Source organism: Podarcis filfolensis, assembly GCF_964270895.1.
Source record: "Podarcis filfolensis genome assembly, chromosome: 11".
NCBI classification, from domain to species: domain Eukaryota; kingdom Metazoa; phylum Chordata; class Lepidosauria; order Squamata; family Lacertidae; genus Podarcis; species Podarcis filfolensis.
Window position 1 is genome coordinate 37,158,189 of NC_139613.1, and position 24,259 is coordinate 37,182,447.

Below are 24,259 nucleotides of genomic sequence, written 5' to 3' on the forward strand. Positions count from 1 at the left end.
ATGAGGTGGTGACATGTGTGTCTGCTTTCCCAACTAATATCCAGCAACATAACGCTGGTTAGGTGACATAATTCTACCCTGCATTATTGATTCATTGTCTTGCATGGCTTCTGCAAAACTGGAATGGAAAGGGAGGCAGAAGGGGATCTAAAAGGAAGCAGATTGTATATTCTGTGGTGGTTTCTGAAAAACTAAGTGATTTATTCATAAAATGTCCATCATAAAATATCCATAAAACAAATCCCATTGTTTCCCATGAGGCTTATTTCCTAGTAAGTAAGCTTAAGATGGCTGTCCAAAGTTCTGCCTCTACTCCCACTGCTGTTGTTCTGGAGCCATAAGAAGTGGTTGAGTGGGCTGTGAGAGAGCTCCTAACTTCAAAATAGTGGGTGCCCAAGAATTTGCTGTCCGAAGCTGAACAAATCGTTCCACTCCCCACAAATCATGGTGCCATTCTAGTTACTGCCATCAGTAGATTCACAAAGGGTGAGGAAATTTCCTAACGGCTACAAAGGGTAGAGGCTTCTGGACCTTCAAAGCAGCCAGGGGTGCCATCTCGCCCTCAGGGTTGTGGGTGCCCGCCACCAAACACAGACATGCGATGTCACACCCACACCCCTGCAAGTAGAGCATGTGGTGTCAGATTTGTGTGTGTGACATTGCATGCCCATGTTGCAGAAGCCAGCAGTGGCTCCTCTTCTTCCTCCTCTTCGCAGCCAGTGAAGGACCATTTTCCATGGGAAGGGGCTCATACTTGGAAACAGAGAGACACTTCCTCTGTGCCTGAGGCACCCCCCCCCCCCGAAAAAGGGTGCCTCACTCGCTGGCTGCAGAGGGCAGAGCTGAACTTCTCTCTCGGAGGCGGCGGCACTGCTGCCTGACGGCATTTCTCATGGACTTTGTGGGTCCCCAGTCCCCACAGTTATATTATTGTGGGTGCCCAAGCATCCACGGCCCCTTGGAGTTGGCGGCTATGGCAGCAGCCTGTACTTATCTCTCACTCCCCACACAAAGCAGAGGGGTTTCTGAATACTTACTCCAGGAATCCTCTACCTTCAGAGATGAAATGCAAAGCTACCAAGGACAGGGCCTTTTCAGTGGTTGCATCAAGACTTTAATACACACTCCCCAGGACCTTTCTCAGGTTTTCTACAGTGCTACCTTTTAGGAGCCAGTTAAAAGCATTTTTATGTGCCATGCTTTGAGCAGCATTTAATTTTCTGACTTCCGACTGTTTCTTTGCTGCTTTATGGCTTCTGTATCTGATCTGTTGTTGTTTAAAAAATAGTTCTTATTAAATATTTTATTAGGTTACAAGAGTACATGCATTGTCTCTATTTTCGGGTTGTGGAGTTTTTCTACAGATCAGTTACCGTATTTTTCGCCCCATAGGGCACACCGGCCCATAGGGCGCACCTAGTTTTTTGGGGGGAAAATCGAGGGGGAAATTTTTATTCCCCCCCCCCCACCGCAGCCATCCCCAAGCTAGAAGAGGGAGACGGAGCGCTCCGTCTCCCTCTTCTGCCTTCAGGGACAGCCTCCCTAGCCTCCGTGGGAAGGATGATATAACAAGGTTTTAAATAGATAAATAAATGCCCAGACAGCTAGGTTTATTTTATTTCACTATAGGTATATAAGGCCATGCAATAAAAATGATAAAATACAATAAAAATGCAACATAAGCATAGTTTGGGACACCAGGCCCACAGTTATCAAAACACTTTCTATAAAGCAGTGGTTTCTCTTCTTACCAATATACAGGAGAGGAGAAGGAGAAGATAATCTTCTCTTTTGGCTCATCTCCCCCCCCCCTCTCCCTCTCCCTATTAAATTGTTCAGTCAAAGCTGCGTGCAGTTCCTCGTAATCCTGAACCTTCCATTTGGTGTGAGATAGCTGTGTGTTGTTTTCTGAACCCTTCACACTGGGAAACAGATTACAGGGTGAGTTTGCCTTTGACATTGCAACCAGTACTCCCACTTGAAAGACTTCTTCTCTCAAGCAGGAACTCTTCCCAGGTTTCATCCTCGTGGGATAAGTTAACATGCTTTCAGTTCCAAAAAGGTTCAGACACTTTTCAGATCATAAAAATGTCCCTATGCTTTAAAATCCCCATTAAGTCAAATTATTCAAAATGGAAAATCTTCAAAGAGCCACTTCTAAGTAGTTGCCAAGGGGAATATCAGGAAGGGAGGGGGTCTTCTTTCTCTCTCTCCACAGACGCCACCCCCTGCGCCACAAGCAGCGTGCTTGGTAAAAGGATAGGAAGAGTATGGATGACATGTTCAAAGGGAAATATTTTAATTTCCTAGATAACCTTCACCACCTTGTTGTATCGAGTGGCAATGTTAACTGATAAGATTACTCTCTTCCAATGTGAAAAATATGTTAGTTGTTGATTTTATTGTATTTGGAAAGCCCCAAATTGTTTTGTCACACAGGTGAGAAACATTTTGGATAAATAAAAATGCACTTTGCGTTCCTAGAGGACTAACTGTGTCAATCTGTAGCAGTAAAAACAAATCATGTAGCACCCTAAAGACTATGAAGCCATAAGCTTAAATTCAGAGTGCTGGAAATGCAAGTAGACTGTGCAGAAAGGGAACTCCAAACTAGGTGAATGGGCAATGGATGATTAAGACAAGCATAAATAAAAGCAACCTGGGGCAAAAAGTATTGACTTCACCTATATACTGATGGGATCTGAATTAGTGCCGAACAGGAAAGAGACTCAGGACAGGGGAGAAACTTGATTAAGTTTGTATTTAAAGGCTCGTCTACTTTCTGAAACAAAACAGAAAATGAAATGCAGCCATCCTCTGAAACTGAATTTTGCAATGCAGTTCTCCATCCAAGGAATGTGTACAAAAATGCATATAATCAGGTAAATTGTGCATTAAAATGCATAGCCGTTGGCATCCATCTGTCTCTCGAAAGACAATGGAGTGCGCCTCATGGGGGTAAAGCCAGATGACTGCAGGAATTGCCAGAAGGAGGCTTATGAGGCACCATCCAATAGAGAAAGTAACATTAAATGCATTCCATCAGGGGAAATTAATTTGCAAAAATGTGTGTATTAAAGAAAATTGCATAAAAGCATGTGTATATTAGGTGAAATTCACACAAAGTGCTGATTAGTTTTCATGAGGACTTAAAAAATAATAATAATAATGGTGAACTGATATGGAAATATGAAGATTGGTTTTCATGAGGACTTTTTTTTATTAAAAAAATGGTGAACTGATGTAAAAATATGAAGAACTGAAGAGTGGAAAAATGAAAAAGTGGGAGAAAATAACACTGACAGATTCCCCCATCCCCTGAGAAGAGACCTTGAAGCTGTGCAGGTCATTCAGTGGAAATGTTGAATGCTAGGAATTATTAGGAAAACAAATACATGGTGGGGCCACAATTGGAATACAGCAGTTCTGGTACCACATCTCAAAAAGACTATTCTACAAATGGAAATTTTCTCCATGAGAAAATGGAATCCTTGTAGGTTGCAAAAAAAAAAAAAAAGGTGACAGGGGAAGAATGAAGATTTGTAAATTATGCAAAGTATGCATTATGCTGAAGTTATATGTTTTATTATTTAATATTATTTATTTTATATTGAACTCTTCTGATAAGCTCCCCATCCCCATTCTGAACCATTACCATCTTAAAATAAACCCGTTTTCCTTTGGAAACCTGGAAGTTGGCTAGTTGTTTCAGGATACTACAGTATCTCATCACCCAGAGGCTCTAGCAATTCGATCCAAAGTTTGCAAAAACAGAATTTGAGGAGGAATGGGTTGACCCTCATGTAACAGGAGGGAGTTTGCTGGCAGTTTCCCAATTCACTTGAAAAAAGCAGGATGGCTGTGGCGACCTCTGTTCCCCACTCGGCAGGGTGTAGACAGTAGCTCCTAATTGTCAGAGCTTTATCCCCTTCCCCAAAAGATAATTTTTACCTGGAGAATTTTTTTAAAAAAGAAATAAAAATCCTGAACTGATCTGACATGTCAGGTTGTGGAAGAGACAGTTCTGTTCTGTTATATTCCTCTCCCTTTTATTATATTGTCCTTTGTTCTAAGAACAGCTGGTGGCTGATAAAGTGCTTGGATTTTTCCAATAATCATGGTGTTCTGAATCTGACAAGTGCTTCATTCTCTTCCTCACCCCGGTGCCTCAGAATTTCTGCTATATTTCAGAGCCTAATTTGCTATTACCAATGGTGGTATTGGTGAGACAGACAGACAGACAGACAGACAAGACAGACAGACAGACAGACAGATCTTTCCCCCCATCTCTCTCTCACAAACACAAGCTTCTTATGTTCAAAAGCTTCTTATGTTTGTATGTGGAAAATACATACCTGCAAGTGCTTTCTTTCGGTGGGGACACAGAGGTACGCATACCCCTAAACATTTTGTGAATCTAAGTTTGGCCTCATTGAGGGGCAATATTTCAATATGAGTAGGAAAATGAGAGTACCCCTAAACATATATATTTGTTGGGGGGGGGAAGCACTGCATACCTGTCCAGGGCCGGATTTAGGTTTAATGAGGCCCTAATCTACTAAAGGTAATGGGGCCCTTTATATGTCCAGCTGTCCTTTGTCAACAACAAATTGTCACTCTTTTTGTGTTGAATATATGCTATATGGTAATTTATGGACCTAACAGGTATCTAAAACCATTTGCACATGCAGAATGTAGGCACCCTATAGGCACTCATAGAAATGAGCAAACCAGTGATATTTTAGGGAGCAGGCTAGCAGGCAGGGCCCATTACTAATATCATAGGAGCCTACACAACACAAAACACTGTTTTATTTTTTTTTGTTTTATTTTTATCTTACATTTTTGAATATATTTTTGAAAATGTACATCCAGTTTTCTTTCCTTTAAATTTTTTTGAGGCCCCCAAGAGAGTGGGGCCCTAAACTATAGCTTGTTTAGCTTATACGTAATCCGGCACTGTACCTGTCTGTAAGCGAGAGAGAGAGAAAGAGAGAGACTTAAAAGTGTTTGTGTGTGCATGTTATAGACGCATACCTTTCTCTCTCCATCTCTCTCACACAAAACCTTTGTGGGAGTGAGAGATAGAGAGACCTCTCACATACACACTCTCTCTCTCACACACATAGATCTTTAAAGTTATGCATTCTCCACACACAAACATACAAAGCTTTGGATTATGCCGAACACTATGCATTATTAATTGCTCCTTCTCTCGCAACCACCCACTGAGCTGCGCATTAATGCGCGTATGTACCTGAGCCCGAGCAGGCACTTTGTCTTTGATTATTTCTCAATGCCGGGCTGCCAAGCAATGCTCATTAAACGAGAAAAGGGGGGAAATTATAGAGTTCCTAGGCTATTATTCCCAAACAAACATTTTTATTAATAAATCGGCTTTTATGAACCTCCTTTACGAACTAAGAAGAAATGGCAGCAATATCACAGCAGCTCCAGTAGGTCAAAATGCACAAGGAGGCCTTTTGAAAGTCAAATCATTGTCATCGAGGAAATGATGAAGGTCCTGTGTGAGTGTCTGGAGGCTGTTGGAGGATGGATGGCGGCTAACAGATTGAGGTTGAATCCTGACAAGACAGAAGTACTCTTTTGGGGGGACAGGAGGAGGGCGGGTGTGGAGGACTCCCTGGTCCTGAATGGGGTAACTGTGCCCCTGAAGGACCAGGTGAGCAGCCTGGGAGTCATTTTGGACTCACAGCTGTCCATGGAGGCGCAGGTCAATTCTGTGTCCAGGGCAACTGTTTATCAGCTTCATCTGGTACGCAGGCTGAGACCCTACCTGCCCGCAGACTGTCTCACCAGAGTGGTGCATGCTCTAATTATCTCTCGCTTTGACTACTGCAATGTGCTGTATATGGGGCTACTTTTGAAGGTGACTACAACTAATCCAGAATGCGGCAGCTAGACTGGTGACTGGGAACGGCCGCCGACACCATATAACACCAATCTTGAAAGACCTAAACTGGCTCCCAGTATGTTTCCGTGCACAATTCAAAGTGTTGGTGCTGACCTTTAAAGTCCTAAACGGCCTCGGTCCAGTATACCTAAAGGAGCGTCTCCACCTCCATCGTTCTGCCCGGACACTGAGGTCCAGCGCTGAGGGCCTTCTGGCAGTTCCCTCACTGCGAGAAGCCAAGTTACAGGGAACCAGGCAGAGGGCCTTCTCGGTAGTGGTGCCCGCCCTGTGGAACGCCCTCCCACCAGATGTCAAAGAGAAAAATAACTACCAAACTTTTAGAAGACATCTGAAGGCAGCCCTGTTTAGGGAAGCTTTTAATGTTTAATAGGTTGTTGTATTTTGTTGGAAGCACCCAGAGTGGCTGGGGAAACCCAGCCAGATGGGTGAGTATAAATAAATTATTATTATTAGTTTATAAACGTATATGAGGACTAACCATTCAAAAGGGACGGTTCACGCTGCAATTATTTTCTTTCACAGATGGTGCCGAAAGAACTAAGAATATGAGACGAGGCTGCTGGATCAGGCCCGTCTAGTCCAGCATCCTCTTCTCACAGTGGCCAACTAGATGCCTGAGGGAAAACCCTATGGTTTTCAGAACTGGTATTCAAAAGCAGGGCTGGCCCACCCATGAGGTGGGATGAAACGGCTGCCTCAGCCCCACTACTTTCGCCACCTAACACCACTTACCTGGAAATAAGCCCTTGGGACTTCTAGGTAAACATGGTTACGGCCGTGCTGCATGAGTATTAAGGACTGCAGCCTTACTTACTTAGGCTGCAGTCCTATACATACAGTGGAACCTGGGTTTTTGAGCGTCTCAGAAGCTTAACGTTTTGGTTTTCAAATGCCAAAAACCCAGAAGTAATTGCTTCCATTTTTGAACACGCCTCGGAAGTTGAACGGCTTCCGCTGTGTGTTTTTCAATTTTTCCAATTGAACTTGCAGCCAGCCCTTTGCGCCTTGGTTTTCGAACGTTTCGGAAGTCAAACGGTCTTCTGGAACGGATTATGTTCGAGAACCGAGGTACCACTGTACTTGAATTCTGTGGGGTTAACTTCTGACATGTATAGGACTGCACTGTAGCTTGCTTGCTCTGTCTTCCACACTGTCCCAAGGGCTCAGAATGAGTTAAAGTTTTATAAAATTTAAAATACACTCACTTGATTTTTTAAAAAACAACAACACACATTTCTGAGAATATTGAAGATCGGGTTGGGGCTATTATCAGAAGGGTGTGCATATCAGAAAATGTGACACAGCTTAGAATGCTGTGCACAAGTGACTCTGGATCAAACATCTAATCTTCCACAACTATGTTACGGAAACCTGAAAATTGCATGTGTTAATGACAGATTATTTGTGATGAGGAACTCACTGTCAATAGTAGATAGCTCCTACAGAGCCATATTATCAGCAGGCATAATTAACGGCAACTCAGTTTATGCCTAAATCTCATACCTGTCAGTCTGGCCTATAAGGCATTTTATCTTCATAGATATGACTGATAAAAATCTCTCTTTCAGCTTGATTTAGCACTTCTTATCAGCATTCAGTTTGCATGACCACTCGTTATTCATTAAGCATGAGCTGCAAAGTTACTTCTTTGTATTAAGAAGTAGCGACCAACGGCATTCACCAAAATGATTCAGCCTATATTGATGACAAGGCTTAGCCGGATCCCTCTCTTGCTCCTCCTCTGCTTTCTTGCTGAAACCTTTATGGCAGCAGAACCATTTTATGCTGCACCTGGATATGTTCCCTTAATGAGTAGGGTTGCCATACGTATGGAATTTGGGGAAATCAGCAAAATGTCTGGGAAAAGCTCAACAACTTTGAGTTTCATTTCCTAAAGAAACCTCAACAACTTTTGTGTCCTGAATTTTACTTCTAGATATATGGCAACCCTATTAATGATTTTTGAGGCAACTTCCTACACTGGGAAAGTGCCATAGATTAGTGGTAGAGCACATGCATTGCGTCCTAGGTTTAAATCCTGGCAAAAGCCTCTGTCAGAAACTCTAAAGAACTGCTGCCTGTCAGCATAAGGGCAATGCAGAAATAGATAGGCAGTTTCCTGTGTTGATATCTTACCGTTGTGCTGGACACATATAAATAATCTGCAATGTTCCAGAAGGAGCCTACTTGAACTTGGTCAGTTTATCATAATCTCAACAAACCAGCTCCCTTGTACGCCACAATTTCATTATTGATTCTTTCTAAATCGCTGGAGCAGGAGTGAGTTGCAAGTTAATAATCACAATTATGAGTTTAGTGATAAAAGCAGTTCTGAGCTAGAGTAAGAAATTCAATTTCAGAGACTTACCCGTTCCTGGCCTTTGCAATTATGAAAAGCTCTTGCATTTTAAATCTTGTAGTCCCTCACTCAGCCTTAGATTATTCTGCCACAGGCAAACCCCAAAGACACATATCACTTTCTAACTAAAGTTGTTAATATGAAGTTGGAGGAGCTTTCTGCATTTAAATCAACCTGCTGCAGATTCCCTGAACCTCAATTGCTTTTGAATCCAGACAGCTGCAAAGGAAGGTAGGGGAGAGCAATCACCAACCAGAGTACAGGAATATTCTAAATTGCCAAAGTGTCCCATTTTCATTAAAATCCTACCATTAGCTGAGAAATAAATCAGACAGTAATCCAGCTCCACAGCTGAATATTGATACGAACCTTAAAATGTAACATGTAACAGCTGCATGAAAATAATGCTCTTGGAAATCAATCAAAATATATGTTCTAGTAAATCCAACTCAAGGCCTTTGTTCAAAAACAAAAGAACAACAACCCCAGAATGCATCACATTAATACAAGGGAGTGGGGGAAGCAGAAAATTAGACATTTGGCTTCTGCTTCTGGTATTATTATACACACTGCAAAAATTAATCTTCACCCTTCACAAAACTCTGCTGATGTCATTGAAGTTTAACCTCAGGTAACCCAGCTATCATTTTCTAAGTGCAGTTTCAAGGTCACCCACCGTTTTATCTGTGCAATATGAATGTTATTTGAACTGCTGTCTTCTCTCCATAAAAGAATCATGAGAAGAAGCTTTCGGGTTGTTGTCGTTTTTTTAAGGGAAGGATCATTCAAGTTTTATGGACTTTATGAGCAAATTAGATAGCATTGTCTTTAGTTATTGTTATTTCAGACCGTTCTGTATTTTCCAAACGACTGAGTTTCATGAACGTTTTCATGTTTCATTACCGCTTTGTGAAGAATTTGGGGGGTGGGGTGGCCCTGAAGCAGTTCCTCAGTGATTCTGCGCTAGCTGCAGCTATTTGATGCCAGCCCGAACCTACAGGGCCCCGGAAAGAACAGATTCTGCATCATCCCTTGTATTGGTGACACAAGGCCATTGGCACCCTCACCTTCATGAGGTCATCCTTCCTTTCCTTCATAAATGTACTTAATTAATCCCTTTAGTTTATGGGCTGCTTTTCCAGCAGCAAGCTGCATCACTTTCACAGCTGATGCAACAGATTTTAGTTATTTATTACATTTATATCTTGCCTTCTGTTCCCCCAAAGAGTTCAAGGTGGTATTCATTGTTAAGTACAGGGGTACCTCAGGTTAAGTACTTAATTCATTCCGGAGGTCCGTTCTTAACGTGAAACTGTTCTTAACCTGAAGCACCACTTTAGCTAATGGGACCTCCCACTGCCGCCGCCGTGCAATTTCTGTTCACATCCTGAAGCAAAGTTCTTAATCCAAGGTAATATTTCTGGGTTAGCAGAGTCTGTAACCTGAAGCGTATGTAACCTGAAGCATATGTAACCTGAAGTGTATGTAACCCGAGGTACCACTGTGTAAGCAATTTAATTCACACAGAAATGAAAAATGTATGTGTATTAATGAAGGTTTAAAATAGAAAATTGCTGATGGGTTGCTAGCATTTTCCAGTGTTGTTTTCTAAAGGACTCTGAGCTCCTTAATGGGTTAATGAATAACTGTTGATAGTTTTCTACTCTGTGCTGAGAAGGAACCTTTGATCATGTGATGAAGGTATGGAGTTGCAAATTCGCCATCTTGGAAGGGTGGTGGCTGTTTCCCTGCCCCCCTCTCCCAAACTCCATGGAGTGAGGATGTAAATGAAGCTCTCCTGAAGGGAGAATAAACAGCCTAAGGCCAATGGAGGCAGGAATGCAGGTTGTGGGGAGAGACTGACCTCTGCTTCTAGGTCTGTTTGGATTATTTCATATTTTCTGAGAAGCTGAGCCTGTGTTGGACAGCACAAGACATTGTATGGCTTTTTTTGGCTGTGTCTTTGATGGGAGTAAGTTCTTATGCTTCCAGTCACTGTGTAAATATTAATATCTGCAACATTCATGAGCCTCACAACCACCATACACAAACTCTTAGCAACCATGTGAGGTAGATTAGGTCAAGAACTGGTGGTCGACCAGTGAGGTTCATGGCCATGTGCAGATCTCAGAACTAGCACTCAGTTATATAGCGGCAAATAAAACGTTTTAAATGTGTTGTAAAGTGCAATACACAAATGTGACACTGGATGGTGACAGTGAGCTATGGCAAATTCAATGTATTTTTCAAAACATTTTTTTCAAAAATAGCATTTTCACAGTGGGTTTTGTGTGTGTGTGTGTGTGTGTGTGTGTGTGTGTGTTTAGATTCCACCCTTGTCTATTCCACCCACTGTACTACACTGACTGAATTATTCCCCTTCTCTCCGATTTATGAATGCCAAATCAGCATTGATAAGTAAAGGTTGGTAGGGAATGAGACTCTTAATCTCAGGGCCATGGGTTTGAGCCCCACATTTGGCAAAAGATTCCTGCATCACAGGGGGTTGGACTTGATGGCCTTTGTGGTCCCTTCCAATGCTATAATTCTAGGTTTCTATAATTCTGTTTTTTCTTGCAATTTATAATACAGACTGATCCTGATATATTAGCTTGCCTAAGCCCCCTCATATTGCTTTCCCTGCAAACTAGTGGATGGACAGAGATTTGAAACCAGGACTTATTAGCTCATAGCTCATGATCTTATCCGCAAGGCCACATTAGCTTTCTCACCTTAATTGCTTATGAATCCATTTGAAAATCTTATCAAGGCATTAGAGATTTAAATTCAGACAAATAAATAAATAAAGATCAATCAGAGATCAATTACTTGTGTGAGGCAGTGGCAACAAAAAGAGAATTTCTAGGGATGTAATTAAGATGGAAAATTCTAGTGGGAGGGCAATTAGGAATTGTTTGGCAACACAGCAAAGAGTTGCCAGGAGCAGCTGCACAACTGCTATCAGTTCATACGTTTTCAAGGTTACTCCTGACACCCATCAATTTAAAAAGTTCAATAGCAATCAAATTATGCTGCCATAGGGGGATAGGATAGATGACCCACGAGAGATCTCTTCCCTATCAAATGATATAATGGACTATTTGAGTTGAAATTAATGAAATGCTAACATTGTTGCATGAAAAAGTATTAATATTCATTGCTTATCTGACATTCGCAAACTGGAGGGGGGTGGAAACTGTCTTTTTGAGCACACTATCAATCTTCCCAGGTGTCTCCAGCATAACAAATGTATGCAGTATAATTTGGAGAAGAAAGAGAAAGTAAACATGGATGATCCCGGATAGAAGTTATGCAACATGTGCTTCATCTTTCCAAGAGATGCGGGTGGTGCTGTGGTCTAAACCACTGAGCCTCTTGGAAGGTTGGTGGTTCGAATCCCCACCACGGGGTGAGCTCCCATTGCTCTGTCCCAGCTCCTGCCAACCTAGCAGTTTGAAAGCACATCAGTGCAAGTAGACTATGGTGGGAAGGTAAACAGCATTTCCGTGCTCTCTGGTTTCCGTCAAGGTGTTCCGGTGCGCCAGAAGTGGTTTAGTCATGCTGGCCACATGACCCGGAAAGCTGTCTGTGGACAAACGCCGGTTCTCTCGGTCTGAAAGCAAGATGAGCACCGCAACCCCATAGTCACCTTTGACTGGACTTTAACCGTCCAGGGGTCCTTTACCTTTTACCTTTACCTTTCATATTTCCAGGTCAATTGTCATCAAGGAGCTTGCAATACAAGGATGGTGCTTTCACCAAGAAAAGCAAAATTATTTCGTTCCTCAGTAGAAATAATCACTGTTGTCATGCCCCGATGTATTTCATTTAATAAGGCAAGGATGGGGAACCTTCGGCCCAGGAACCCAATGTGGCCCTCAGGCCTCTCTCTATGGCCCCTGTGACTCTCCTTGGGTACCTCTCTCCCCAGAGCACCTTGCTTCATGGTCCTGCTCCACACCCTTGGGTGCTTTTGCCTGGCTGGAACATGATCTGGGATAAAACGTATGTTTCCTCAATGGAGGGGAGAGGTATCTGTGTGGAGCCCAGGTTGAAATGTAACCTGCCAAGTTCAGAGTTGCCTCCTCCCATTTTTCCCTCTGACCCCACCTACCACTAGAATGGAGTCCGTAGAAGGCAGGCATCAAGGGAATGTAGCTTTGGGGCTGAAAGAGGTCCCTCACTCTTTTTATGAAGCATAGGCCAAAGACAAATACCTTCAGCACCTTGGATTCCATGAAGCTATGGTCAAGATCAGGGGTAGGCAACCTAAGGCCTATGGGCCACAAGCGGAACATGGAGTCGTTTAACTGGCCCCCGAGCCACCCCTGAACCGAGCTGCCTGCTCAGCGAGTCCCTGCGTGCTGCTCTAAAATGGCACAGCACGGTGTGGGGACTTGCTTCTGCGGCGCTGGAAATCGCGTCTGCGCAGACGCTGGCCCATGGAGGGATCTCCACCAGAGTGAACCGGCCCAGGCGAGGTAAACCTTGCCGACCCCTCGTCAAGATACATGAGGGTAAGCAGCTTGTTCCACGTGCTTAAAAGAGATATTTGAAGTGAGCAGGGATGTTCATTTTATGGAGACCCAGGCTGGGTCCTGGGGGTGTGAAGGGGTATCTGGATCCCTGGGCACCTGGAAAAGTTTAGCAGCAATTAGCAGCAACCATAGCACATGGAACTTTACACTGGCTTCCCAACCACCTCTTACTTTTGCTTGGGCAGAAGACTGGGCTCCGGGACGGACAGCTCAGCAACCAAGGGGCAACATAATTGAGCTCCTGAGACTCCTGAGTGTTTTGCCCCACAAGGGAGCCACAGAAAGAATGTAGTTGGTCATGGGAGCCATGGACTCCAAAAGGTTAAAAACCTTTGCTATTAAATTGCACTGGGAACAAATTGTCATCCTGCAGCACATCACACCCTGCTAAGGTGAAGTACAATCCCCCAGTGCTACAGTCTAAAGCCAGCCCCCAATACTGTGTGCCCCCAGCTCCCATCTCACAAACCAATGCTGAAGGATGCCACGGTCAGAGAAATCACCACCAAATCATCATCAAATAAGAGTGACAACTTCACACTTCCCCTTTCCCTCTTGTTGGTAAAGGGCATCCAACACTGTGACCAGGTTCAGATTCTGTCCCATAATGAGGGCTGAACCCAGTTGCCTTATCGAAAATGGGTGCATCTGCAACTGGGTAGCTGACCAGCAGCAGTAGATCCTGCCAGATACCTAGGATCCTGAGAGATGCCTAAGGATGTTGGGTGCTGCCTCCAGGCCTGGTGTAGCTTCATAATAAAATGATGAGGACTAGAAGCAGGCACAGAGGGATTGGTTGGGGGATGGATGTGTACCAAATACCAATTCAAGAGGTGTAGCCTCATTAATCTCTTGCTGCAAAGTCGATCAAGAATCTTGTGGCCCTCTTAGGTAAAGTGTAAAGGGGACCCCTGACCATTAGGTCCAGTCGTGACTGACTCTGGGGTTGTGGCGCTCATCTCGCTTTATTGGCCGAGGGAGCCAGCGTACAGCTTCTGGGTCATGTGGCCAGCATGACTAAGCTGCTTCTGGCAAACCAGAGCAGCACACAGAAACACTGTTTACCTTCCCGCTGGAGCGGTACCTATTTATCTGCTTGCACTTCATGGTTTCGAACTGCTAGGTGGGCAGGAGCAGGGACTGAGCAACAGGAGCTCACCCCGTCGCGGGGATTCGAACCGCCAACCTTCTGATCAGCAAATCCTAGGTTCTGTGGTTTAACCCACAGCGCCACCCGCGTCCCTGTGACCCTCTTAAAGACTAACAAATTTATTATGGCAAAAGGACTAGAATCGTGATGTGGAAAACTTTATCTCATAATACATTTGTTGTTCTTTCTTTTTTTGGAATTATTTTTATTTGATTTTACAAATATAAATTTATAACATTCCGAATGCATATTCATATATAGAGATTACTCTGAATCTCGAGACTCCCTGCCCCCCCATCCCCTCCATGGGTCCTATTGTCAACATTTACAACTGCATATTATTCCATATTCTATATTTTAAATCAATACATCTTATCCATAGTATTTGTTACATTACAAGTGGGTTTCAAAGCCTGCTAATGTTTTCATGTGCTTGCAGCGGTCTCCTAGATAAATTATAAAAATTTTCCCATTCTTCTTTAAAGTTTTTGTCCTCTTGGTTCCTGAGTTTTCCAGTCAGCTTTGCTATTTCAGCATAGTCCATCACGCTTGTTATTCTTTAAGGGTTTCTTGCTGCTTTTATGGAAAACAAAGTTATCTTTCTTCCAAAGCGACTCACCCTTCAATTCTGTACATCAGGATGTTGGATCAACAGCACCCAGCAGCTGGAGAAATCTTTCTGCTTGCTCTCAACAGTCCACTGTGTACAGAACAGCTCAAAGAAGCCTGTTTATTATACCAATGCTAATGTCATTGTGGATTCCCCCGCCCCTCTCCTGCCTCTAACTTTGAAGGTTAGCCAAAGAAGATGGGCAGCTTTCATTGCATCTTCTGCAATGTTTCCAGTTGCTTAAAACCCAAAGGAAACCCCAGAGGGGATCATTCTTCTAAGTGTCAGAAAGGGCTGGAAATCAGACAAAAATCAGGCAAGGAACGGCTGCCAAAGCCAAGGTCCCTTGTGTTGATGATGAACTGAAGGGGCCAATTCTGGACTGAATTACAATGTGTTTATTTCATTACTGTGTTTATTTTAATCCTAACAAGCTAAGTACTTAGACATGCTGCCTAATCTTCCTTGAGAGAAAGGGAAGAGCGGTTTTCTCCTTACTAGAGTTCTCTCATTTCCCAAGCCAGGGAAAGAAAGAAAGAAAGAAAGAAAGAAAGAAAGAAAGAAAGAAAGAAAGAACCCTCATTCATGACATGATACAGGAAGGGGAATGGGGAAGATGCTGGAACAGCATGACAAAACAGCCTCACAAGCAAGCTTCCTGGGATTGCTTTGAACTCTTCCTCATCATTATTTCATGCACAGGATAGCTTTTACGCTTATGAGAGGGGAGGGAGAGGGAAGAGAGGAACAACCAAAGTTGCCTTCAGGATTTTTAAAATCAAAGCTGCTGCTTTGCTGATTCCTGCTGCAGTGAGTTTTCGGTCAGGGAGATTCAAGTCTGATGACCTATACACGACAACCATTTTTTTTTTACGTTTACAAACACCACTGGGCCCGCAAGTGATTTATCAGAGACAACAACTGTCCTATTTCTGGAAGATAATCACGCATCTTGACAATGGAGTACAGGTCTTTGCTCTTATTTGATCTGATCTTCTGATGTCACTCGGACGCGTGTGCCATACACACCATCCTATGGACTACGGAAAGATGGTCATTCCAAATGTACTCAAGGGAGAATGGGATATTAATGATGGTTTTCTGAGCTGTACCTTCAATAATTAAGGTGTTCTTTGGGGGAGCAGGAAGCAGGTTGTTAAACATATCTCAGCTCCGTGAGCATGTGGCCAGCACTGCATCTTCTGCCAAAGTGGTTCCATCAGAGGATGTATTTATTTAATATACTGCAATGCAATATACAATTTTAAGACCACTATGCCTAAAAGACCCTGACCATGAGGCACTTGTCTGCATGCCGTATCTGAGTAAGGCTTAAAGGGGGCAGTGAGAGAACAGGCTCTCTCTATACTATGCTCCCCCCACCAATGTTTTCAGGAAAGCTGTCCCCGGGGAAGACTGCCGGGTACCCATATTATCATCATTTTGGCACCCAGCAAATGCTTTTTTATTTTCCCAGACATTTGAGCAGCATCAGTAGTAGGCTATTGCAATATAAAATCTGTTTTTAATAATGTTATTTATTTATTTGCTTTTTTTTTACTTCAGATGATGTTGATCGCTTTAAAACTGTTTTTCGTGGGAAATAAAGCATAAACTCAATAAACGCAATAGATTATACTGTGATGTGTTTCGTTCTAAAAGGAAAATGGAACCAGAGAATTAAAATATTGAAACACAGGCAATTTTTTGACTATGTTTTATTAGAATATCAAATAAAAGATCACTATAAGAGATAAATACAACAATTATGTCTATGCACTGTGCTCCACAAATAAAAAAGGAGATCTATACTTGATCCCTAGAATGAGAAAAAAGTATTGATACATTTCTGGGCATTTGGTATATTTATTGCAGCCCCAAAGAGCTAAAATGTTGTTACCCGGTTGAGAAATGTGGTGTTGCATTTTTAGGACCCTTTCTTACAGCACCATCACTGCTGGTTTCCTCAAACTGCAGAACTTCAGTGACCTACAAACAGATCAATTTTTGAACCTGGAGTTTCAGGCCTTTTATTAGGCTCCCAAGTGGTTTTGGATACACACACACGACAAAGAGCAAAAGATCATTGCTAGCCCCTCTCCTGCTGTCTTCCCTGCCCAGGCTCTTCTCTTCTTTGAACACTGAACAAGCAGCTCTGCTTGAAAAGGCAGAAGCTCCTCCTCTCCTGTTGAGAGGACATCTCTCCCCCTCCCCAATTATACCTCCTTTGTATCAGGGGGCAGAAACATTTCGAAAGGCACTAAACCACTTTTATGAAAACTCCTGGCACGCCAGCAATAAAGATACAGGGCTTTCCAATTATGCTGAAAAATGGCATTCCGCTTTAGCATATTCAAAACTTCTAAGAACATTCCTATTAAAACCTATGGTGGCCCCACGTTATAGAGGGAGAGAGAGAAATAAGTCAAAAAGTAGATTCTGAGCAGGCAAGCTCCATCCCCCATACTGAACTTCCGAAAACATGAGCACCATAACACTAAAAATATTGACCAAGCTGATTTCCACCAGTTTTGCATCCAAGTAAGTATAGTTAAGATTGGAGCCTTAATTAAAAGTCTGTTTTAAAAGCCAAACTGCACAATAAATGAGTCGTTGCATTTAATGTGGCTGTTTTTGCTTTCGGTAACCACCGTGTTTGGACATCAAGACCCTCACGGGCCAGATAAAAATCCTCCCTTATCCCCTTAAGCTGCTTTTTGCATTAGGAGAAAATCTCCAAATTGTGGCATGGGTTGAACCCTTTTCCTGCTCACTGCAGTCCCAATCTTGATTGCATCCCCCTGGTACAAGTGACCACACTTGGAATACTGTGTGCATTTAGGGTCACTGCATCTCAAAAAGGTGTCAAAGAGCTGCAAAAGGTGTAGGTGACAAAAATGATCAAGGGACTGGAATGACTCCCCTCAAAGGATAGTCTGCACACGTGCAGGTTGCGATTCAGCGCTTCTGCGCATGTGCAAAGCGTGATTTAGCACTTCTGCGCATGTGCGACCACCGAAGTAACCCGTTCGGGTGCTTCCGGGTTTCGGCGGGTGCGTAACCCAAAAAAATGCAACCTGAAGCAGCTGCCACCCAAGGTATGACTGTATTTTAATATTCTGTTGGAAGCCACCCAGAGTGGCTGGGGAAACCCAGCCAGATGGGTGGGGTATAAATAATAAATTATTATTATTATTTCTGGATTCCTCCCGTCGCTCTCCATTTCCTCCCTCTATTTTTCTAATGTTTTACTAAGTTTTTATAAATGCTGCAAGCCGCCCAGAGTGGCTGGGGCAACCCAGTCAAATGGGCGGGGTAGAAATAAGTTGCTGTTGTTGTTGTTTTTCAGGGTGGGGTGAACACAATTGTGTCCAATCTCAGCTATATTAAATTTATCGAATTTATCCACGGATGTCTATGGCCTGCCATTTCTTCCATCCCAGGGAACATTTAAAAACAGCTTCTTTGTGTGAAGCAGCAAATAACTTACCCAGACAATGAGATGGTTCTTTCTTCCATATTTTTCACTCTATTTCCTCCCTCCATTCAAGAGTCTCTCCGTGTTCCATGCCATTGAGTTATCTTGGGATTGTTTAAGGGCTCTTTCCCCCCACCTAGTTTTCTTGCGCTTGTGTATCCCTTGAGGTTACCCTGAGTCTGTCAGTATTTCTTTCTCATGTGTCACCGATGTGGTTTTGGCAACCTAAAACATGAGCACCATGGGAAGAACTGAAGAAGTATTAGTTGTTCAGGAACCTTCTCGGATTTGCCCTTTTCCTGGAAGTGGGACAATTTGCTTTGAACAATAGCAAACCAGAAAGCCAACTGAGGAAGCTTTTCCTAGCAAGATGGCAAAGTGATGGGGAGCTTCTGGTCTTAAATGACTGCCTGCCATGCAGCTGATTACGAAACCCTGGCAGAAACACAGGTGGGCACTACAGATTTCATGTTGTATCAAAGGTGCCTTAAGGCACAATTCGGTACAGCAATCTGGATACTTCAAGTTAGCAAGCCAATTAACACACTTCAAGGCACTGGGGCAGTTAGGAGAATTCCTGGATACTAGCTTTCCAATTCAGAGGGGAAAGGAGGACTCACTGAAATGAAAACACAGAGCTGAAGAGAGAAATACTAGCTAAACATGTAGGAGCTGGGTGCAAGTTATTGCCAAAGTTCGGCTTTACTTGACTTGGAATCATAGCTGTCAACGTTTCCCTTTTTTTAAAGGGAAATTCCCTTATTCCAAATAGGATTCCTCACAAGAAAAGGGAAAAGTTGACAGCTATGCTTAGAATACAGGATCCTGCTCATAATGCCCATCTGCCCCCTGCTAAGAGAAAAAAAGAAAGAAAGAAAGAAAGAAAGAAAGAAAGAAAGAAAGAAAGAAGAAAGAAAACGAAAGATCAACAGCACCAGGACTTATAGTTTCTATGATGCACACAATAAGGACAAGGATACAGTACTCTGCACCTCCCCGACACCTCTGTGGTTGAAATTGTAGAAGTTGCGGAAGGCATTTCCATCCCACAGCACTCCTAGTTATTATATCACGTCTCAGAGATGTTACGGCTTTGTCTTCCAGACCATAAAGAGACCTATGGATAATTTGCATCCCTGGCATCTTATTCCACATATCCAGCTGCCAATCTTTGCCTGCTGGTAGCTGGCAAGTCTTGGGATACGGAACAAGTGAACTGGTGAGTGATCTGCCCCCTTAGGTAATCTGCTGCACTGGGGGTGCCAAGGCTGATTAATATCTGGAAGAAGGGCCACTGAGATCGCCCATGTGAGCTGCATTGAGGAAGCCATTTAGGTGTAAGCATATAAATAAACCAAAGCTGAGTCTGGAATAAGATAACTGGGCTCTTTAACCCAGTCTGCACCCATCTCAAAATTACTTTTACATATGAAAATGCTTTTAAGCATATGGAATGGTTTTTGTTGCTTGTATACATAAAATTGTTTTTACATACGAGATTGCTTTTAATTGTTGATTTTATTTAAGTTTTTTACTGTAACTTCACTTCTTGATTTCTCTGTTTGTCCCAGAGGGGGCACAGGAAAACTAATACTTGCTGTGAAATTCAGGAGTGACCTCTGATTCAAAGAACGTGTGGAGGGCAAAGTCCCTGCCTGACTTTCCCAGGAAGTTGAGGATGCTCTCTGAAAAATAAAAAAAGAAAGTTTACGCCAACATAAGAAGCCCTAGTGAATTCAGGAAAGCTACCCAAGCAATAATGGTGTGCGAACAAAGGGACCCTGGACTTTCCTTTGCTGCCGGATTCTGCCTTGGGGAAATATCATTTACTTATTCATTCATTCATTCATTCATTCCGAATGCAATCCGGCTCCAGAAATGAACTACTACAACAGATAATAACAACTGCTCTGACTGGCAATCAGAAAGGGAAGGGATGCAGGAGGCGTGGGGATAATGAAACATCTGGAAATAAAAGAGGGAACCTGGAGGGTAAAGAAGAAAAAAGTGGCAGGCACTGTGAGCAGAGTAAAGAAAGAGTGAGTTGCAAAAGGTAGGCAAGAAAGTCGCTTCCTGTCTCATGGCAGAGACCAGGAGGGGCAGCCAGCTGATGGTCCAGATGTTCAGGTACATTCCAGCGGTTTCCGCGAAGGGAGGGGGCAGCGAGCGAGAGGCTGGGACTGGGAGCCGAGCCTGGGAGCAGCGCTGCCTTCGCCTCCCTCATTTGTTTGCGGCGAGACCGTGGCGCTGTCGTTAAAGGCACCTCGTCGCCTGCCTGCCTTCTCCCTCCCTCCTCTGTCTCTCCCTCCCTCCCTTTGTGTCAACGCTACTGAGCGCAGGAGGCCGGAGCGGAGCGAGCGCTTCTGGTGGCGGATCCGGAGACCCCGGAGGAGCCGCACCTCCTCGCCGGCTGGCTGGCTGGCAGCGCGGGGAGCGTCAGCGATGCAAGTGACGAGGCGATGCTCGCGGTGAGTTTCTTTTCCCGCGGGGGAGGGAGGGAGGGGGAGATGGACTTTCCCTGCCTCTCCCACTCCTGCGCGCCGGGGGGTCGGCCTCTCCCCCGCCCCAAATAGAAAAATAGAACCTGGGAAATCACTTGTGGAGGGAATTCGCCTCGGGCCAATCTCACACCTGGAGTTTGCAGGCGCCGGCGGGAAAAAGTGCTCCGTCCATGCGAGGCTCGGAGCGCCAGCCTGGCTCTGTCTGAGCCTCATCCGGCGGCAAGGAAGGGCTGCGGAGAGAAAGCTGCTTGGGATCGAGGACCCGCGCAGCCGGATCCTGAGCCACACTGCTTTCAAAGGGGGGGGGGTCGCTAGTGTTGTCCACGCGCTTTACCCGGGAGCAAGCCCGGCGCACACATTTGGATTTCTCAGTAAGCAGTCAAGAGATGGTGGATCTCGATCAGGTCATGCCTACACAAGGATCCCTTTATACTGAGTGACCAGATCGTCGTTGCAAAAGGATCTCTTTGTAACCAGCGATCTCCAGTGCCTGCCTGGGTCGAGCAACCGGCACCTGCTGTAACAATAAGGAGCAGCGATCTTTTGTTATCAGTAACTGAGATTACTCCCCCTCCCCTTCCAAAGCAGCTGGAGGAATTTTCTTTTTTGTACTTGTGGGGAAGAGCAGCCAGATTGCTGCGGAGAATGAATCAACCACATCCCATTGGTTCTCACCTGTCTGTTTTTATCCTCACAACAACCCTGAGAGGTAGGCTTGGCTGAGAGAGGCAGGGAGTGCCCACCCAACGAGCTTCGTGGCTGAACGCACGAGTGTGAAACCCGAAGTCCTGGTCTGGCCCTCTAACCACTATGCCACACTGCCTCGCTTTCAAGCGATTTCCTCGGAAGCTGCCCGTGTACATTGCCCTGGAATGCCATTCTCAAGGCTTTTGCTATCCTTAAATCCAGTTTTCCTGGGAATAAAATCTAGGCTCCGGAGCATCAGGCTGCGATCTTTGAATTTTCAGAGCGTGGTGATCCCCCAGTCCGCACCTAAAATACCCTTCCTTGCGAGGAGGAAATCTCAAGGATTTCAATGGGCTTCCATACTTCTAAGCAAAGCCGGAGGCGGGGGGTGGGGTGGGGGAGGTTGGTTCCGTAACACCCTCGGTCAATTGGCAGGTAAAATCCTAGCATGTAATATATACTTGGGAGACACTGAGACTCTCAATCTTAGGGTCGTGAGTTCGAGCCGCACGTTGGGCGACAGATTCCTGTATCGCAGGGGGTTGGACTAGATGACCCTCGTGGTCCCTTCCAACTCTACAGTTCTGGGATTCTAAGAGTTTTCTGAGATATATTTCTTCCAAGTAAAGCGTGCCCATTTCCGCGGTTTCACCAAACTGGGAGGGAAACTGGTTTTGCCTGCACTTGACACTGGAAGGAAGGGAGCACCAAGCCAGGAACTAACTGAGCTTCGCGGAGTAAGTTGCGTCTGATGTGTCCTTATCTATTTCAGGGCAGCTAATCTGCAATGGCGGACCCTACCTTAAAAAAGAAAGTGCGGGGAGCCCCACCCCCAGTCTTCCTGACAGCCTTAATAACCCGCGTTTTTAGCAAAGCAAAGAGCTTGAAAAACACATGAAAGGGTTCTGTCTTCCTTGCTGGAAAGCAAGAGGTTAAACTTTGTTTCGGAGGGACGAGCGTGCTGGTTTCCTGAGATAAATGGGCAGGAAGCAAATTGCTTCCCCTGCTCTCTGGCCAGCGGCTCCCAAATGCTTTTTGCACCTGCTACTCTGCATTTTTGCAGTTCGGCGCTGCAAAAAAAAAAACCTCCCCCCGCGCGATCGCATCACTTCCTTCCAGGCTGGCTGGAGCAGAAAGCCCCTTTCCCCCGGCCCCGGGAAGAGGGACCGTCTCGCCGCTACCTTGATTGTTTTTTTATTTATTTACGATTGCTGTTGTTGTTTTCGCTGCCGATCAGGTCCTGAACTGCCCGGCGTCCCATACTCGGAGATGCAGGTTTGACGACGCCCTCGGTTCGCTCGGCGCCGCAAGGGTTAAAGATGATGTAAGTAGCCAAGTATTTTTTTTCTTCTTCTTCCCCCGAAGTGGATTTATTAAGCGCTCCGTGGTGGGTGCGCGCGCGCGCGCTTGTGCCCAGACTTCCCCAGATGGCCGGAGGAGAGAAGCAATGGAGGGAGCTGGAATGGGACCCCGGGAGTTCTGGGTTCGAGTTTTACAACTAACCCGCTGCGGACTGAATCTGTCCATACACAGACCCCATCCACCAAGTTTCCAGGATTAAGAATCGTGTGCTGGCAAAACAGTTCTGCAAACGGAAATCGCATCCACAGGGGGGCAGTTCAAGCATCTCACGTCCCTTCTGGGGACTAGTGCTGTTTGGAGGAGAAGCCACAGTTTCTTTCACTAACGTTCCCAGCATATGCTTGACAGATGACCAGCTACAGGATCCTTCAGTTTCACTTTCCCCTTCCCTCGGGTTTTCTGTTTACATGTTGATGCCTCCTTCCTGGACAGTAACTGCTGGATCCTAAGTGTGAAGGAAGCCTGACTAGGCATTCATTCATATAGGGTCTCCCAGCCTAGCTGGGCAAACCAGGCAGGTGTTAGTGGCTACGAGCCACTTTCAGGTGGAAAGGTTTCACCCCTAGATACTTTATCTAAAAGCGTCTGCTTTCAAGGGAATCTGTTCCCAAGGAAAAGTGCTCAAAACTGGGACCTTAATGCCTCTTTACTTGTAAGTACATCTGAGGTGTACTTGCCAATAAACTTGCAAATAAACAAGATTATGGCGCTCAGGGCTCTTGCCGTTTGACTTCCATCAAGTAAGGCAGTTAAGGATGAGAGGTAAAAAACCCGAGCGTTCTTGTTACAGTTTAATGGATTTAGGAGGAGTGTAAAGTGCTCTGATGCTTTGTGTGGATTTAAGCTAAAACCGTGTGTGGATCTATCTTGTTGATGGCAGCAGTGGCGGAGCACTGGGGGGGGGGGCAGAGAGCAGGCGGGGGCGTGGCTGGCGCGCATCCCAGGGGGCGTGACGTGCCACCCGCAGGGGCGCGACGCACGTCCTGGGGGCATGGCACGCTGCCTGCGGGGGCGTGGCACCCAGCGCGGGCGGGGGGGGGCAGCCATGATGGCACCCCACCAGGATCGTGCTGCTGGGGGCAGTGTGCTCCCCCCGCACTCCTCTCCCTCTGCCAGTGGATGGCAGCGTTTTCTTGCTTTCTCAAAGTCCCGGTCTTATTCAAGGGATGGAGACGCCCTCAAATGGAGGCCAACTCCTATCATCCCTGACCACTGGCTGATGTTACTGGAGTCCAGTAACATCTGGAAGGCCGCAGGTTCCACATCCTTGTCTTAAAACACACACACACATTCTTCTGAGTAGCCATATTCAGGGTCGAAACTAAGTCACACTGAATTAAGTAGGGCAAACTAGTAAGTTAGCAGTCAAGGTGACCAGGGCATTTCCTTCAAAAGGCTCCTGCCATAGGAACATGGTCGGTGGATGGTGCACAACATTGCAGCTGGTAACATGTGGAACACATGTGGTCCAAACTTAAAGGGGTCCTCTGTCAGCATAAGGAGAAACTGAACTGCTCAGTGGTTCATTTCCAGTTGATGGTTTTGTTGGAACTTTGCAAACACATGCCAGCACTTCAAAAACAAAACTTTTTGGCCACAACAGATCTAAATAAGACGTCATTAATGGGCATCTTTTTTC

The 24,259-nt window shown here is 44.9% G+C and overlaps 1 protein-coding gene across 4 annotated transcripts in view; it reads left to right on the forward strand.

Annotated features, from left to right (window-relative positions):
- The first annotated feature begins 20,298 nt into the window (after positions 1 to 20,298).
- The window catches only part of RGMB (repulsive guidance molecule BMP co-receptor b), a 45,823-nt gene continuing 41,862 nt past the window's right edge, over positions 20,299 to 24,259 (forward strand). Inside the window, exons 1-2 of one of the 4 annotated variants that reach the window (XM_083577011.1) lie at positions 20,299 to 20,538; positions 22,496 to 22,582. In XM_083577011.1, the coding sequence (XP_083433137.1) occupies positions 22,578 to 22,582 (5 nt within the window). In that variant the 5' untranslated portion in view covers positions 20,299 to 20,538; positions 22,496 to 22,577. The other 3 variants (XM_083577013.1, XM_083577014.1, XM_083577012.1) reach the window with 3 other exon arrangements.